The sequence below is a fragment of the Syngnathus acus genome, chromosome 2 (assembly GCF_901709675.1).
Source record: "Syngnathus acus chromosome 2, fSynAcu1.2, whole genome shotgun sequence".
NCBI lineage: Eukaryota > Metazoa > Chordata > Actinopteri > Syngnathiformes > Syngnathidae > Syngnathus > Syngnathus acus.
This window is the reverse complement of record NC_051088.1, coordinates 2,944,727-2,960,694: the sequence shown is the minus strand read 5'-3', so window position 1 is coordinate 2,960,694 and position 15,968 is coordinate 2,944,727. Positions and strand designations below refer to the sequence as shown.

The 15,968-nt window shown below is 41.2% G+C and overlaps 1 protein-coding gene across 2 annotated transcripts in view; it reads right to left on the bottom strand.

The window, feature by feature from the left end:
- stat6 (signal transducer and activator of transcription 6, interleukin-4 induced) overlaps positions 1-15,968 on the bottom strand; it is a 62,527-nt gene that overhangs the window by 33,031 nt on the left and 13,528 nt on the right. For both annotated transcript variants that reach the window (XM_037245904.1, XM_037245905.1), the window contains exons 6-8: positions 12,326-12,411; positions 7,929-8,077; positions 954-1,070 (exon numbers count right to left, since the gene is read on the bottom strand). In XM_037245904.1, coding sequence (XP_037101799.1) covers positions 954-1,070; positions 7,929-8,077; positions 12,326-12,411 — 352 coding nt within the window. The remainder of the gene's footprint in view (positions 1-953; positions 1,071-7,928; positions 8,078-12,325; positions 12,412-15,968) is intronic.

The window sequence follows — 15,968 nt, the reverse complement described above, 5'->3', positions numbered from 1 at the left end:
CGAGCTGTCATTTCTCCCACGAATCTCCTGCTTTTACAGTGAAGTAAACAGTTTAAATTGTGGGCAATGTGACACAACACGGCTCCTCCTTGCTGCGTAGCCAACTGAAGTGTTTCCCTCGGTGCGATCTGCTCTACACGAAGGCTCCGCTCCCCGGCTCGCAAGCAGGTGGGCTCCACCCAAACGGCTGATGTTGGTCAACATCAATTACAGTACTCTAAAAATATCATTGCAATGAAAAGCGGCTGGTTGGGGATCCCCTACTTCCGGGTGTCGATAAATACGTCAATGGAAACAAGACTGTATTGAAGCAAACTTAAAAACACACAGGAGAATGAAGAAAAGAACCAGATGATGGTTGTGAGTGTTTAATGTTATATAAAAGTTCTGCTGTCCCATGTTTTCTGCACATCACGAGCTAAAATTAAAAAGCACATCAGCAGAGAGACAGTTGTTTTGCCTCATCTGTTTACAGACAGATGTTATGTTCCATTATTAGCAACAAGATGATAGTTTCTCCTCTCAGCAGAATAATGCAATTGCTGTCAAATGCTGCAATTGACGCCAAACTCGATTTTTATGTCAGCTTGGTGTGTTCAAACTATCTGTGATTTTTTAAAGAATTTTTCTACAGCCTGTTACTAAGTGGTCTACAGACTGATGCCGGGCCTCGGACTGGTTGTTGCAGACCGCTATGGTAGGGTCCGAAACCCTGATGGGAAAAAAAAAAATCTACTTTTCACAATACAAAGTTGGCATGTATATATCACATAAGGCAAGAAACCGGTTGACGCATAACACCCCGCCCCTTTGCCCGTGCGGCCAAAGAAATCGTGGGCTGATACGCCGATCAAAATAAATCTCCCTATTTTTTCATGCCTATGAAAAAGAAATCCTATTTTTCACAACCCAAAGTTGGCAAGTATGTGTAATGTATCTAAATGAGAACCTACCTTTGAACCAGAAGCTGCAGAAGTTGTCTTAGCCTTTCCTGCAACTCTGGGATTGGTTCCACGATCAGCATTAATTCCTGTCTCAGCTTCCCATTCACCCCAAGAAGCTGCTCACACCTGACACATGATCACATGAGGCACATTGATCTTAACAAACTTAATGATATTGCTTCTGTTATAAGAGGATGATAAGTGACTCCCCTTATAACTGTGAAGTGATGGGCCTATTGTTTCACAGAAAAGAGGCCAGAGACTTTCCAAGCGGAAGGAAGATGCTGTAGCACTCCTTGATTTGTTTCATCAGGACTTAGGACATCAAAGAACTCATAACTACAGTGGACCCCGGAAGTCGACCGCGTCGGTCGTTGACATTTTTGTTTTTCGACGCAAAATGTGGGGAAATCTTTCCCTCGGACAAATATTCGGAAACTGACGTTATAGTTGGCATTGTTGTTTAGTTGGATTTCTCCCAAAAGAATTGAGGCAATGCATACTAGCTGACTCCACAGTTCCTCAAATCCTCCATATTGTGGCTGATATGCTGATATCAGCTGAGTTACTGTCCGTTCTTTTTTATGCCATTTTGTTCGTTTGTTTGCGCGCATCATGCCAAATCACTCGTCATAAGTAGGAGGGCACTGTATTCTTATTGGTCAATGCCCAAGAACCACTCGAAGGATGACATAGGTTCTGTCACACTTTGTGGCAAAACGAACAAAAATGCTGACATGCCAGACTTTCGTCGTAGTGGTCGTGATCTGTCCCATTCGCCAGCCATCCAATCGTTGATTATGTACGCAACACAGGCTACAACACGTCAAGGCAATTCAAAATATGCCACGACACACTACGTTTGTCTTTGACAAATCTATCGGCTCATCATTGGGCTACATTCGTGTACTCTGACGTCGGACTAGAGACTACACGTAAGAAGTGATGCCAGTAAGGCATTACAGTGGAGCCTCGGTTTTCGAACGTCCCAGTTCTCGAACAAATCGGTGTTCGAACAAAAAATTCGAGATTTTTTTGCTTCGTATGTCGGACGAAATTTCGGTTGTCGAACCTCGCGAGATGAGCTGAGAGGACCCGCATGCCAACTGACTCCGTTCGTTATTACATTCTCGTTACTCTGAGGATTGCATCAACTCTGATCATGCCTCCAAAGAAAGCAAGTGGGAGCAGTAAATTTGATCATGGCGAAAAGAGGAAAGTAGTGCGCAAAACGGTTGAATTTAAAAAAGAATTAGTCGCAAAATATGAGTCCGGTGTGCGTGTGTCAGAGTTGGTGCAGGAGTTTTGCATGGCAAAATCGACAATAAGCTCGATCCACATGAACTTTGATACAGTACGTATATTGTATGTCATCTTTCATTAGAATTTCTGCAGTTTTTTTTGTTTTTGTTTTTTGAAATTAAGAAAGAAAATGTTTTTGCTGTTTTTGCTGCACACGAACTTTGATGCAGTATGTATACTGTATATTATCTTTCATTAGAATTTTTGCAGTTTTTTTTGTTTTTGTTTTTTGAAATTAAAAAAACGTTTTTGCTGTTTTCTTTCACAAGATCTTTGAAATGTTGTCTTGTTTTGATGTGCTTTCTTTCCCCTCACAATTTAAAAAGATATCTTTTACTATTAGAATGAAACACACAAGCGAGTTGCTACAGATACGGCAATACATTCCCCAGCCTAGCCTACTCTATTAATTCAGTTTATTATTTATATTACCGTTTTTTTCCATGTATAATGCGCCCCCATGTATAATACGCACCCTAAAAATGGCATGTCAATGCTGGAAAAAAGCCTGTACCCATGTATAATACGCACCCAATTTTTTTTTTTTTAAGTCCTAATGATCATCACACACGCATCTGGGTGTGGTGAAATTTGTCCTCTGCATTTGACCCATCCCCGTGTGATTTTGATCCATCCCCTGGGGGAGAGGGGAGCAGTGAGCAGCAGCGGCGCCGCGCTCGGGAATCATTTGGTGATCTAACCCCCCAATTCCAACTCTTAATGCTGAGTGCCAAGCAGGGAGGCAATGGGTCCCATTTTTATAGTCTTTGGTATGGTCTTAACTAGGCTGGATGTATTTTTTTTGTTGGCGTTGATTTCTCCGACTGCCCATAAAGGCACCACCGCGATCAGTTAGGTTAAAATGAAAAGAGAGGAAAGTGACGTGCGGACATGTGAAAAAGGCGGCTCTGTATGGGAGAGAAGTTGAAGAGGAATAAAAACACCCTTGGAAACCAAAACTTGCCCCTCGTCGTGACTCGGAGCCGCAACAAATGTTTCGGATTTGTGTAGGGTACATTGTGACAGCAAACGAGCAGGTGATCGAGCAAGCGTCTGATACGAGAGCATTGCGTTCGTATGGAGCGTGTTTGAAGTGAACAGCAGAGACAAAAGGAACAAGGCAAAGTGTTGTGAAATAAAATATTACCTGTAATACGTATTTTGTTATTTGCTGATTGTATGTATTAAACTATCACATTCATTGTCAGTCAAGAAGAGAAGAGGACTATTCGCATCGGATCCATAGTGCGCATGCGCAGTGATACTGCCTCCGTATGACGTCCAGTCCGCGATGGAGATTAAAAAACAAACAATATTTGACAATAACACAGGTTTCTGTTCCTGTCTTTGGTAATGTCACCCTGTCTTTTTGTTCCACGTCTTTGTCGGTCAGTCCTGTTGTTGGTTTTGTTAGAGAGTTATGTTAGTTTACCAAAGTCTGTGTTTTGAGTTCCTCCAATGAACCCTGGTCCAAGCTGCACTTGGTCGCCCTCTTCCTTTCCACACTCCATCCGTGACAAGATTTTCTTCAAAAATTGTTGTACCATGATTTTCTTCAAAAAAAAAAAAAATAAAAAACAAATAAAAAAAAAAAGAAAATTGTTTTTTTTAAATTGTACCCATGTATAATGCGCACCCCGGATTTTAGGACAATAAATTAGTTAAATTTTGCGCATTATACATGGGAAAAAACGGTATTTATTTATACAAGTGTTTCCCAACCTTTTTTCATTCACGGCACACCTTTTCATTGGAAAAAATCTCGAGGCACACCACCAACAAAAATCTGTGTTACACCAGCTTCTATATTAAAATCAGTTATATTACAACAAAAGACGTAAAGTTCTATTCCTATATATGTATGGAGAGTCGAATAGTTGAATAAAAATAAATACTAAATATTCTTTAAATTGTATTTCTTTTGTAAATAAAAGTGACAGTTTCTGAAAAAAGGTTTTAGATAGTGAAAGGATAAACTATTGAAAGTGATTGTGATTAAAATCCAAAAGAATCAATATGACTTTGTTTACTGTTTTAGACTAGCTCAGGGGTGGGCAAACTACGGCCCGCGGGCCACATCCGGCCCACGGGACCGTTTAATCCGGCCCGCCAACCCTGAATTAATTGTATTATTAAACTTTTTTTTGTTGTCATTTTGCCTGCAATGACTGCGTTTCCCCAGTAGATGGGGAACCGCTCGCCTGCGCATTTACTACCGGAAGCCGTGTCAGAAAGCTCGGTGCACACTCACAAGTGCGTGTACGTACGTACTCAGTAGTACGGACATGGCGCACTCGCGCTCTATTTGTATCAGTCCCGAATTTAGAGCGTGGGCTGTGACGACAGCATTCTTGTAATTCGCTCGCTGAGCTTTCAGATACAGTTTGACGCTAAAGCCACCCACAAACCTTCCCCTGGAATCCTTCCATTAAAATGAGTGGCCCGAAGAAAAGAAGTGAGTGCCGAATGTTAAAAGAGTGGCCAATTTGGCTCGACGTACGCGACGTGACGTTCAGCCACATCAACCCGTCACAGATCGAGGTAAACGGATCTCTCCTAAGAGTTTGATGTGATCTCATAAGATAAACATTTTTCATTAATCTGACCTGCAGGCACTGAAGTGATGGAGACTGTTATTCATAATAATAGTGTCGTATTTTATGAGAATCACTGATAGCAGTTTTTTAGTGATTTTTTTTTTTTAATGCTGTTAATAAATGCATTTGTTTTCAAAAAACCTGTTTGGAATATCCATGCTTTACTACCTACTAAAGGCCAAAATCTTTTATGCAATGACCTTTACAGGTCGCTTATATTACTTCACACAAACACTACGTCCATCTGCTCCTGGTTCGGCCCTCCGGTCCAAATTTAGAACCCAGTTCGGCCCGCGAGTCAAAAAGTTTGCCCACCCCTGGACTAGCTCTATAAATATTGCGACAATAAGAACAAAGTCACTTTTAAAGACGCTCTGCTGTTCTGACAGCGGCTGAGTGGTTATCACAGTCGAGGTGTCTCGACTTAACTGTGTATTTTATGTTGGTGAAAAATGAACAATCCAGGTTCTCCCGTTGAACTACATGCTCTGATTTCCATCGGACCGAAAACGCACCACAGCCGTCATAGTATCACTGTTAGTAAAAGCACACAGCAACACACACATTAACTGAGTATGTGCCGATGCCACAACATGAAATCTCAAGATTCTCCGATTTGCCACGCATGCACGATTAGCAAGTGGCTGACCAGGCCTTTCGCTAACTGACCAGTGGTTTGGCGATCCTGTTTACAATACGCTCCGTAATTAATGTTGGACAATTTCCCACGGCACAGCTGAACATCAGCTGAGCACACTGGTTGGGAAACACTGATTTATACATTACCTACTCACTTATTTGTGCAGTTTATGGTGTAAAATAATGAAAAAATGCTTTAAAAAAGCGTTTTTTTTTTTGGCTTGGAATGGATTACATTTTCTTCCATTATTTGTAATGGGAAAACATGATTCGGAATTCGAACGATTCACTTCTCGAACAGCCTTCTGGAACGGATTGTGGTCGAAAACCGAGGCTCCACTGTACTTTGTGTTTAATCTATGGTTTCACAATGAATTATTTAATCAAAGATGATAATCGCAATAATATATTGTAGGTCTTTACAGTGAGCCTAGTCAGGCAATTAGCCATAAGGTATAGGTAATCATAAGACATATTCATAACATACTCCTTTCATGAGAGACAATGGCAGACGTTTGCCACCAGACTGAAACAATGAGTAAACAAGCTGGCGCATTGGTCAGAACACTGATTTGATTGTTAGATCAATTGATTTGAAAATGTAAACATAACATAAAATACAAAAACAAAATTAAAAATATATCTATACATATCTGTTGAGTGCAGTATATATGTTCAATGGGAGTAGAAAGAAAACGATCGCTATCCCTTGTTTCTCTCTAAATGATTAGAAATCATATAGTATTCCACATTTTGTTTTTATTCTGGGTTTTATTCATGGTATTCACTACTCCACCATGGTGGCAAATGTCTGCCACTGTTTCTCATGTTCTGAAAGAAACATAGTGGGAATTAGGCCTCACGACTCATATATGACTCATAAAAATAATTACCGTATTTTCCGCACTATTAGGCGCACCGGATTATAAGGCGCACCTTCAATGAACGGCCCATTTTAAAACTTTGTCCATATATAAGGCGCACCGGATTATAAGGCGCATAAAATAGAAGCTATACTGCAACAAACTGAGGTTGACTAGGGTTGCGGTATGCATCCACTAGCCAATAACCAACGAGCCCTCTGTAAACAATCGCGTTTCTCAAACGATCTCCTATAAAATGATCGGAACTGACTAAAGTTCGATCTAACGCATTGGTACTACTTACCTATGTTTCCCTTCCATATCGATCCGTAGATTTACTCGAAACATTAACGGAGCAGCCTATTTTGACATGAAATAGCCTGGTGCGTATAGCAGCTATCGTTATAGCATTAGCCATCCGCAAATTCCCATGAGCCTCAGCTCGCAATCTCCCATGAGCCTCAGCAAAGTGTAAACAATCGCGTTTCTCAAACGATCTCCTATAAATGATCGGAACTGACTAAAGTTCGATCTAACGCATTGGTACTACTTACCTATGTTTCCCTTCCATATCGATCCGTAGATTTACTCGAAACATTAACAGAGCAGCCTATTTTGACATGAAATAGCCTGGTGCGTATAGCAGCTATCGTTACAGCATTAGCCATCCGCAAATTCCCATGAGCCTCAGCTCGCAATCTCCCATGAGCCTCAGCAAAGTGTAAACAATCGCGTTTCTCAAACGATCTCCTATAAAATGATCGGAACTGACTAAAGTTCGATCTAACACATTGGTACTGCTTACCTATGTTTCCCTTCCATATCAATCCGTAAATTTACTCGAAACATTAACGGAGCAGCCTATTTTGAAATGAAATAGCCTCGCGGGTACAACAGCTATTCGGTGACGCCCCCTGACTACAGTTGCCGTAATGTTGGGAAGCGATGCGACCTTGTAATTTACTAGTCGTACTAAAACGTACTGAAACATTTTGGCAGAGCACTGTGTACAACCAGTATGGATCAACAAATTCATCAATTGATCCATATACAAGGCGCTCTGCATTATAAGGCGCAGTGTTTTTTTTAGTAAAATGTAAGTTTTTAGGTGCGCCTAATAGTGCGGAAAATACGGTATTACAGTTATTATTTTAGAGTACGTTTTTTTTTACTATTTTTTTGCTAGCTTTAAGACACAAAATAACACAGTAAGTTTTTGAATACTAAATACAGTCGTTATCATTTCAGAAAAAGTAATGCATTAGTGGTTACTCAAAATGGCCACTACTATAGAGTAACACATTACAAAGTAACTCACCAAGTTAGGGTTAGATCCTTACCAAAGGATGGAGCCAGCCTCCCATTTTTTTCTGCTGCAAAATAAAGCGCTACCGGCCTCACTGTCGGTAAAATAATGGTACGCTGTTTCAGCCCGTAAACCAAAATGCAAAACGACATGCTACTAATACTGACCTAGTCATTAATAAGCCAATATGGCTGGTCCAGGTTGTAACGTTTGTATACTGTAAGCCTGTTGCTTCAGATTGATTGCAATAGTACGCAATAATAAACTGATATCTTACCACATCTGCAGTACATTGAGGTTGTCATGAAAAGGATGTCCAATGGTTGCCTTGTATTGCTCCCACCTCCAGGCCTTCAACCTGTTGAGGAGTTGGGCCTGACACTGGTCCAGACAGTCCACACACTCACTGAGCAGCTGAAAACGCTTCTGCAACAATCAAATGTTACAATGACACGTGGTTTGGATATTTACACTTGAATTGAAATCAGGTGATTGAGTTTGTCAGTCTGAGACCTTTCACTTCTCCTCCATGATAAAGTCTGTTGAGCTGGCAGTGTGTTGTGGGTCATTGTCTTGTTGCATGATGATGGTGCACCCAATTAGTTTGGATGCATTTATGCATTTTTTCTGTAAATTGACGGACAAAATAGTATTTTAGACTTCAGAATTCATCCTGCTGCTACCATCGCGAGTTATATCATCAATGTCTGGCAACTTATAGAAAATTGCACCAAAAATGAATTAGGAGATGCTTCATCATGCAGCAAGACAATGGCCCAAAACACACTGCCTACCATTGTTGAGAAAGTTCATTTTCAACATAAACTACCATATTGTCCCGAATATAAGACGACGCTGATTATAAGACGACCCCCTCTTTTTCAAGACTCAAGTTTGAAAAAAGACTTTTTGAACACCACATTTAATTTTTATAATTACAGTTCATCTGAAACAAATGATTATAACAATATATTCGAGAGAAAAAGCATGTTATTTTGCCTCATTCAAATCATGCAAAAACTATCTATCACATCTTAATATCTGAACATTAAATATGTACCGTAATTTTCGGACTATAAGTCGCGTTTTTTTTCATAGTTTGGGTGGGGGGGCGACTTATAATAAGGAGCGACTTGTGTTTTTTTTCAAAAATCTTTGAAAAAAAGAAAAAAAAAAGTGAAACCGCGATAAACGAACCGCGATCTAGCAAGGGATTACTGTTTTTGAATTTCGAGTGACGTCAGCAGCGCGACGCGGAGTGGCGCGGCGGTTGTTTACATAAAGGGCAAAGACTGATCACGGGATGACGAAGATGCCCCACGTACTACCGGCATCATCAGCGGCTTTGTTTCTAAGTGACACGGTGGACGAAGAGTTTGAAGGATTTAAGGATTTGGAGTGACACAGAAGGTTTGAAAAACTATTATGGCTTTTACCCACGCCCGGTCCTACTCTAAGGAGCTCTCTTTCACCTCCGTGGATTGAAGTCGGGGGCCGGCGCTCGGCCGGGTGGCTGTCCAGGGACGGTGGATGGGGCTCGGACATGGCTTTTACGCACGCCCGGTCCTACTCTCCGGAGCTCTCTTTCACCTCCGTGGATAGAAGTCGAGGGCCGGCGCTCGGCCGGGTGGCTGTCCGGGGACGGTGGATGGGGCTCGGTAATGGCTTTTACGCACGCCGGTCCTATTCTATGGATCTCTCTTCCACCTTCGTGGCTGGAAGTCCACGCCGCCACACGCCTGGAAGTTTGTTTTGTTAAATAAAGAGCCGTTTACCAAACCCACGTCTTTCCTTGTACTTTGTTAGGGCTACAATATAGTTATATACTAAATCTGTGGAATAACGACGAGGCTGACGTCAGGGCTCACGCGTGGCGTTGTTGACAAAGGACGAGGAATTTGATCGATGGATTTAATGATTTAGAGTGCACAGATGGTTTGATAATAGTATTGCTTATATAATAGTTTTTTGATTTCTAATTTATATATCGTTATATGGGCCTGTGGAATATTTTGAAGTGCAAGCGCCGTCAGCTGCGCGCACCCATTGTTGACAAAGGACGATCGATGGATTTAATGATTTGGAGTGACACAGATGGTTTGATAACATTATTACTTATATAATAGTTACTTGATATATAATTTATATATCGTTATATGGGCCTGTGGAATATTTTGAAGTGCAAGCGCCGTCAGCGGCGCGCACGCATTGTTGACAAAGGACGATCGGTGGATTTAATGAATTGGAGTGACACAGATGGTTTTATAAACGTGTTATTTATGTAATCGTTTTTTTTTAATAACTGAATGTTACGTCAGGGCCGTTCTCAGCTCTTTGTTTGTGTTTATGTCACGTTAGCATACCTCCCGTTTAGCCTGTTGTTGCTCGTTCATGACTGTTCTTGGTGTTGGATTTTGTCGAATAAATTGCCCCCCAAATGTGACTTATACTCCGGAGCGACTTATATATGTTTTTTTTCACTTTTTTGGGCATTTTATGGCTGATGCGACTTGTACTCCGGAGCGACTTATAGTCCGAAAATTACGGTAAACTAAAGTGCAATCCCGTTTGTAAATGAATGGCTCCTGGTTTTTGAAATGTAAATAAACCAATCCACTGTGATAAAACAACAAAATTGCAATAACTGCATTAACCATCAAAGTGAAGTCTAACTGTAACTGTAGTCTTGAAACAAATCTGAATAAGGAAAAACATTGCAATAAAATAATGCAAACTGCTACTGCTATTGTTGGGGTGCCTGAGGACTGTATAGGGGGTTGGCTCGGATGGTTATGCTCTTTTCGCCCCCGGGTGTCGGTCAGAACACAGGAGGGAAGACGTGGTTTAGTTTTGATTGCTTGACTGAATTATTGGCAAAAAAGTAACAGGGACTATGACTCATAGGGGCATACAGGCAAACTGGCAAAAGGATATAGGCACATGTTTGGTCGTAAGAATGTGAGAGCAGGTGTGTGTAGTGTACATGGGCGATTCTTTGGGTGTGTGAATATGATTCTTGTGTGTGTGATTATTGTATGAATCGTGTGAAGGGTGTGTGGGGTGTGTGTGTGTATGTGTGTGTGCGTGTGTGTGTGCGTGGGTGTATGATGTGTGTTGTGCGATGTGTGTTTGTGTGTGTGAGTGTGGTTCTGCAACAGACAGAAATACAGCACGTAAGTCAACGCTCAACTTCTGACGTCACACAACATTAGTAGACGGCGCACATTACATAACTAACTGCGTGTAATGGTTCTGCTATACTAAATAACCATAAATGAAATACTCTCGGCAACACACCAAACATAAGTCATCGATCGAGACAACAAAATACATTTGCTGGCGACCGTTAGTCGCCGTGCCGCTGCGTAACGGCTACTCGTACGATGCGAGGCAAACTAAAAGGAGCGCGCCGGAGCTGTCAATCAAACGGCGCGCACATGAAGCAAACCGCGATCGGACAAACGGCACAACAGTGGACAATAGTAACAATGAAATGTACATACTCACTTTGTGTCAAAGACGCACACGATCAGAGCAACATACTCAGTCGATACCAGCTACCTTTAACTTACCGCTGCGCACAAGTGAAAATATAATGTCTAGACCCCAAATGTAAGACAACCCCCACTTTTTCATTCTTATTTCAATGCAAAAGTCTTATATTCGGGCCAATACGGTAGTTCAAAGTTCAGTTCACAAATTTTAAAAAGAACTTGTTCATTTCAACGTTCATAATTGAAATTTTATGAACTATCAACCCTAAGGATTTTTTTTTTTAAAGAATACATTGTATGCATAAGCAACAATAAAAACTTGGTTATTCTGCTTAACATTATATTTCTGGAATAAGAGTTAGACATAATAATTCATTGGACATTTACGTCCCGTTGTCGACCGAAAAATGTCACTAATGCCTTTCACGTTCTTTCTGATACATACGGAACGTCATGTGACCAAACCAGGAAACCAATGTTGCGTTCAATACGCTTAGAGAACGCACTGGTTCACCCTGGCCGTTCAGAATTTCAATACTTTGCCTAAATTTTACAATGCTGGTGCGCGATTGACGACACAGCTATGCCAGTGCAGTGCTGACTGCGCTCATAAAGTATACCTTTGACTTTTCTCCATTTTATTTCTGCTTAAAAAGATCAAGTTGTCCAAGATGATCAGTTCACGACAAAGATAAAGCTTTTACTGCGGTGTATTGAGGGAATTCAGTACAAAAAAAATTCTCTAAATTGTTCTCTTTCTGAGAAAAAGTGTAAACAATTAGATTATACTCCAGATTCTAGATTAAAAAAGCCACGTGCATGAAAAAATACAGGAGCAAAAATGAAACGGTATTGATCTCGCACTAGAATCGATCCGATATTGATATTGACGATATCGATAATAGTGCTATTTGGATCGATTCACCTACCACTCCTGAGTTGTGCATGGGTGTCACAGGGAATTTCCAAATGTTAGCGGTCGTTCACAGATTACTGGCTGCGATGCACAGATACGCGCACGCACATTATACGTAGTAGTCTATGCACGCACATTATAGTATATACAGTACAGTACTTACACCTACACACACATTATATATACAGTACATATACCTAAAAAAGTGTGTGTACTTTTGAGCCCCTCCTAGGAGGTTCATGAAGCAGAAATATTTATGCTCACCGTTGCCATTGTGCTGACATTGTACTCCAGCTGCTGGATGTGTTTTTGCAGTCTGCTGACTTCTGACACCATGGGATCCATGGACCCTGTGCCACCAGCAAATAACACGTTCAATCCCCAAATGCACCCAATTATGCACATTACCCTTAAAGGTTGTTGTCAATCATCTTGAAAAAGTAATACAATACAATATACATGTAGTCCTCAATTTAAGAATGTTCAGCTTAGGAACGTTCATAGATATGAACAATGCACTGGCGGCGCTAGAAGGAAGGGGTGCGGGGGCACTGCCCCTCCCTGACTATACTTGGACACACCCAGATGTCAGGGCAGATATTTTATACTTTGGGATTTATTGTCCGATTTTTCTGGGAATTGGGAATTCTCCACATTTCCTCTATCTGCCATTGAAAAAAAAAAATGTTTTGCAGACACCCTCCATGACTGTACTATGTAGGAATGTTTTTATTAATGTATATTAACAGTGTAGGTGTAGTACCGTAATTTTCGGACTATAAGTCGCGGTTGTTTTCATAGTTTGGGTGGGGGGGGGCGACTTATACTCAGGAGCGACTTATATGTGTTTTTTTTTTTTTCAAAAAATTTCAAAAAACAAAAACAAAAAATGAAACCGCGATAAACGAACCGCAATGTAGCAAGGGATTACTGTAATTTGAATTTCAAGTGACGACAGCAGCGCGGAACCATCTGCGTCACTCCAATTCATTAAATCCATCAATCGTCCTTTGTCAACAATGCGTGCGCGCCGCTGACGGCTCTTGCACTTAAAAATATTCCACAGGCCCATATAACGATATATAAATTATATATCAAATAACTATTATATAAGCAATAATGTTATCAAACCATCTGTGCACTCTAAATCATTAAATCCATCGATCAAATTCCTCGTCCTTTGTCAACATCGCCGCGCTTGCGCCCTGACGTCAGCCTCGTCGTTATTCCACAGATCTACTATATAACTATATTGTAGCGTTAACAAAGTTCAAGGAAAGACGTGGGTTTGGTAAACGGCTCTTTATTTAACAAAACAAACTTACAGGCGTGTGGCGGCGTGGACTTCCAGCCACGGAAATGGAAGAGAGCTCCTTAGACGATAGGTATGATAACGTGACATAAACACAAACTAAGAGCTGAGAACAGCCCTGATGTAAAATTCAGAGTCGATCTTTGTCCTTTATGTAAACAACCGTTGCGCTGACTCGTCCAGCTTTCTTTCACTTTCGTGGATTGAAGTCGGGCGCCGGCGCTCGGCCGGGTGGCTGTCCAGGGACGGTGGATGGGGCTCGGACAATGCTTTTACGCACGCCCGGTCCTACTCTACCGAGCTGTCTTTCAGCTCCGTGGATGGAAGTCGAGGGCCGGCGCTCAGCCGGGTGGCTGTCCGAGGACGGTGGATGGGGCTCGGTCATGGCTTTTACGCACGCCCGGTCCTATCGTATGGAGCTCTCTTCCCCTTCCGTGGCTGGAAGTCCACGCCGCCACACGCCTGTAAGTTTGTTTTGTTAAATAAAGAGCCGTTTACCAAACCCACGTCTTTCCTTGAACTTTGTTAACGCTACAATATAGTTATATAGTAGATCTGTGGAATAACGACGAGGCTGACGTCAGGGCGCACGCGCGGCGATGTTGACAAAGGACGAGGAATTTGATCGATGGATTTAATGATTTAGAGTGCACAGATGGTTTGATAACATTATTGCTTATATAATAGTTATTTGATATATAATTTATTAGGGGTGTAAATCGCGGGTTTTGTCACGATACGATATCATATCGATACAAAGAACCACGATACGATATTTGCCGATATCTTAAAGCCTGCTGTGATTCATTCACGATACATCACGATATAGTGCTCCACGATCGATATTTTTATTTTATTTTTTTTAAATAAAAAATATAGAACAATATCCTGATTTATAACAATTCATACGCAAAATCAACAAGGTACTGCAAACTCTTTATTTAGGAAATTACAAGAGTATTGTAGTATACAAAGTGCTTATTTTAACACTGAACTTTATCAAATTCCTATATTTTTTCTCATATAAGTAAAGAAAAATGAATATTCTTTCTTTTTTTGTAATACCATTAACTTTAAAGTGCATTACTGAACTATTTATTTACAATAATTTTAATTGTCCGTTGAGCCATCTTTTCTTTGGAATCCAAAGTGCTTCCAAACGAATGACTTGAAGCCCAAAGGGGAGCGAATTTCCTCGTCTTCTTGGACACTAGCCATAGCACCAGCCCAGGAGCCGCGTAGTTGTCGGCTCCCCTTTCACGTGCCTGCTCTGCTCACAACACACAACACGCCGCGTACTGCTCCCGGAAAGAGGAAGCAAGCAACAATGAACTGGATTTCAAAATAAAGTCGCGTCTAATGTCCGAGGTCAAACACGGCGATATAAATCAATGTTTACGTTTAGCATCGATGCCAATAAATCGTAGGGCATTATATCGATTAATCGATGTGTATCGATGAATCGTTACACCCCTATAATTTATATATCGTTATATGGGCCTGTGGAATATTTTTAAGCGCAAGAGCCGTCAGCGGCGCGCACGCATTGTTGACAAAGGACGATTGATGGATTTAATGAATTGGAGTGACGCAGATGGTTTTATTAACGTGTTATTTATGTAATAGTTTTTTGAATAACTCTGAATTTTACGTCAGGGCCGTTCTCAGCTCTTAGTTTGTGTTTATGTCACGTTAGCATAGCTATCGTTTAGCCTGTTGTTGCTCGTTCATGACTGTTCTTGGTGTTGGATTTTGTTGAATAAATTGCCCCCCAAAATGCGACTTATACTCCGGAGCGACTTATATATGTTTTTTTTCACTTTTTTGGGCATTTTATGGCTGGTGCGACTTATACTCCGGTGCGACTTATAGTCCGAAAATTACGGTATATGCCGTACAGCAGGGGTGGGCAATTCCGGTCCTCGAGGGCCGGTGTCTTGCATGTTTTCTATGTCACCCTGTTACAACACACCTGATTCAAATGGTCAGATAATTAGCAAGGTCTGCAGAAGCTGGATAACAATCTTGATCATTTGAATCAGGTGTGTTGCAGCAGGGAGACCTATAAAACATGCAGGAAATCGGCCCTCGAGGACCGGAATTGCCCACCCCTGCCGCACAGTATATAATTTAGTTTATTTAATATGTTTACTGCCCAAGCAGGTCTCTATTGTATAGTATTGTTCCTGAGATATAAGGATGTAAGGTGGCCATGCCCCTTTTGGCAGACAGCATTCAAATTTGGCAGGACATACCACTTCTTTGATTGACCTAAATTGTGCCATCACTATTAGTGGTTCCCAACCACTGTGCTGGTGTATACCATGGTATGTTGTCCAATATTAATTGCAGAGCGTATTATAAACAGGATCCCCAAACCATTGGTTAGTTAGCGCCAGGACTGGTCAGCCACTTGCGAATCGTGTGTAGCTAATCAAAGAATCTTGACAAATACACAATCTGATCTTTTTGGTGTGATTTGGCATGAAATAACCCCACACTCTCCTTGAGCTTTGACAACAGACGCAGTTTGTTTAGCATGCTTGCCGTTTACCAGCAATTAGTTACCATTTCCAATGTAACACATCTTAATAT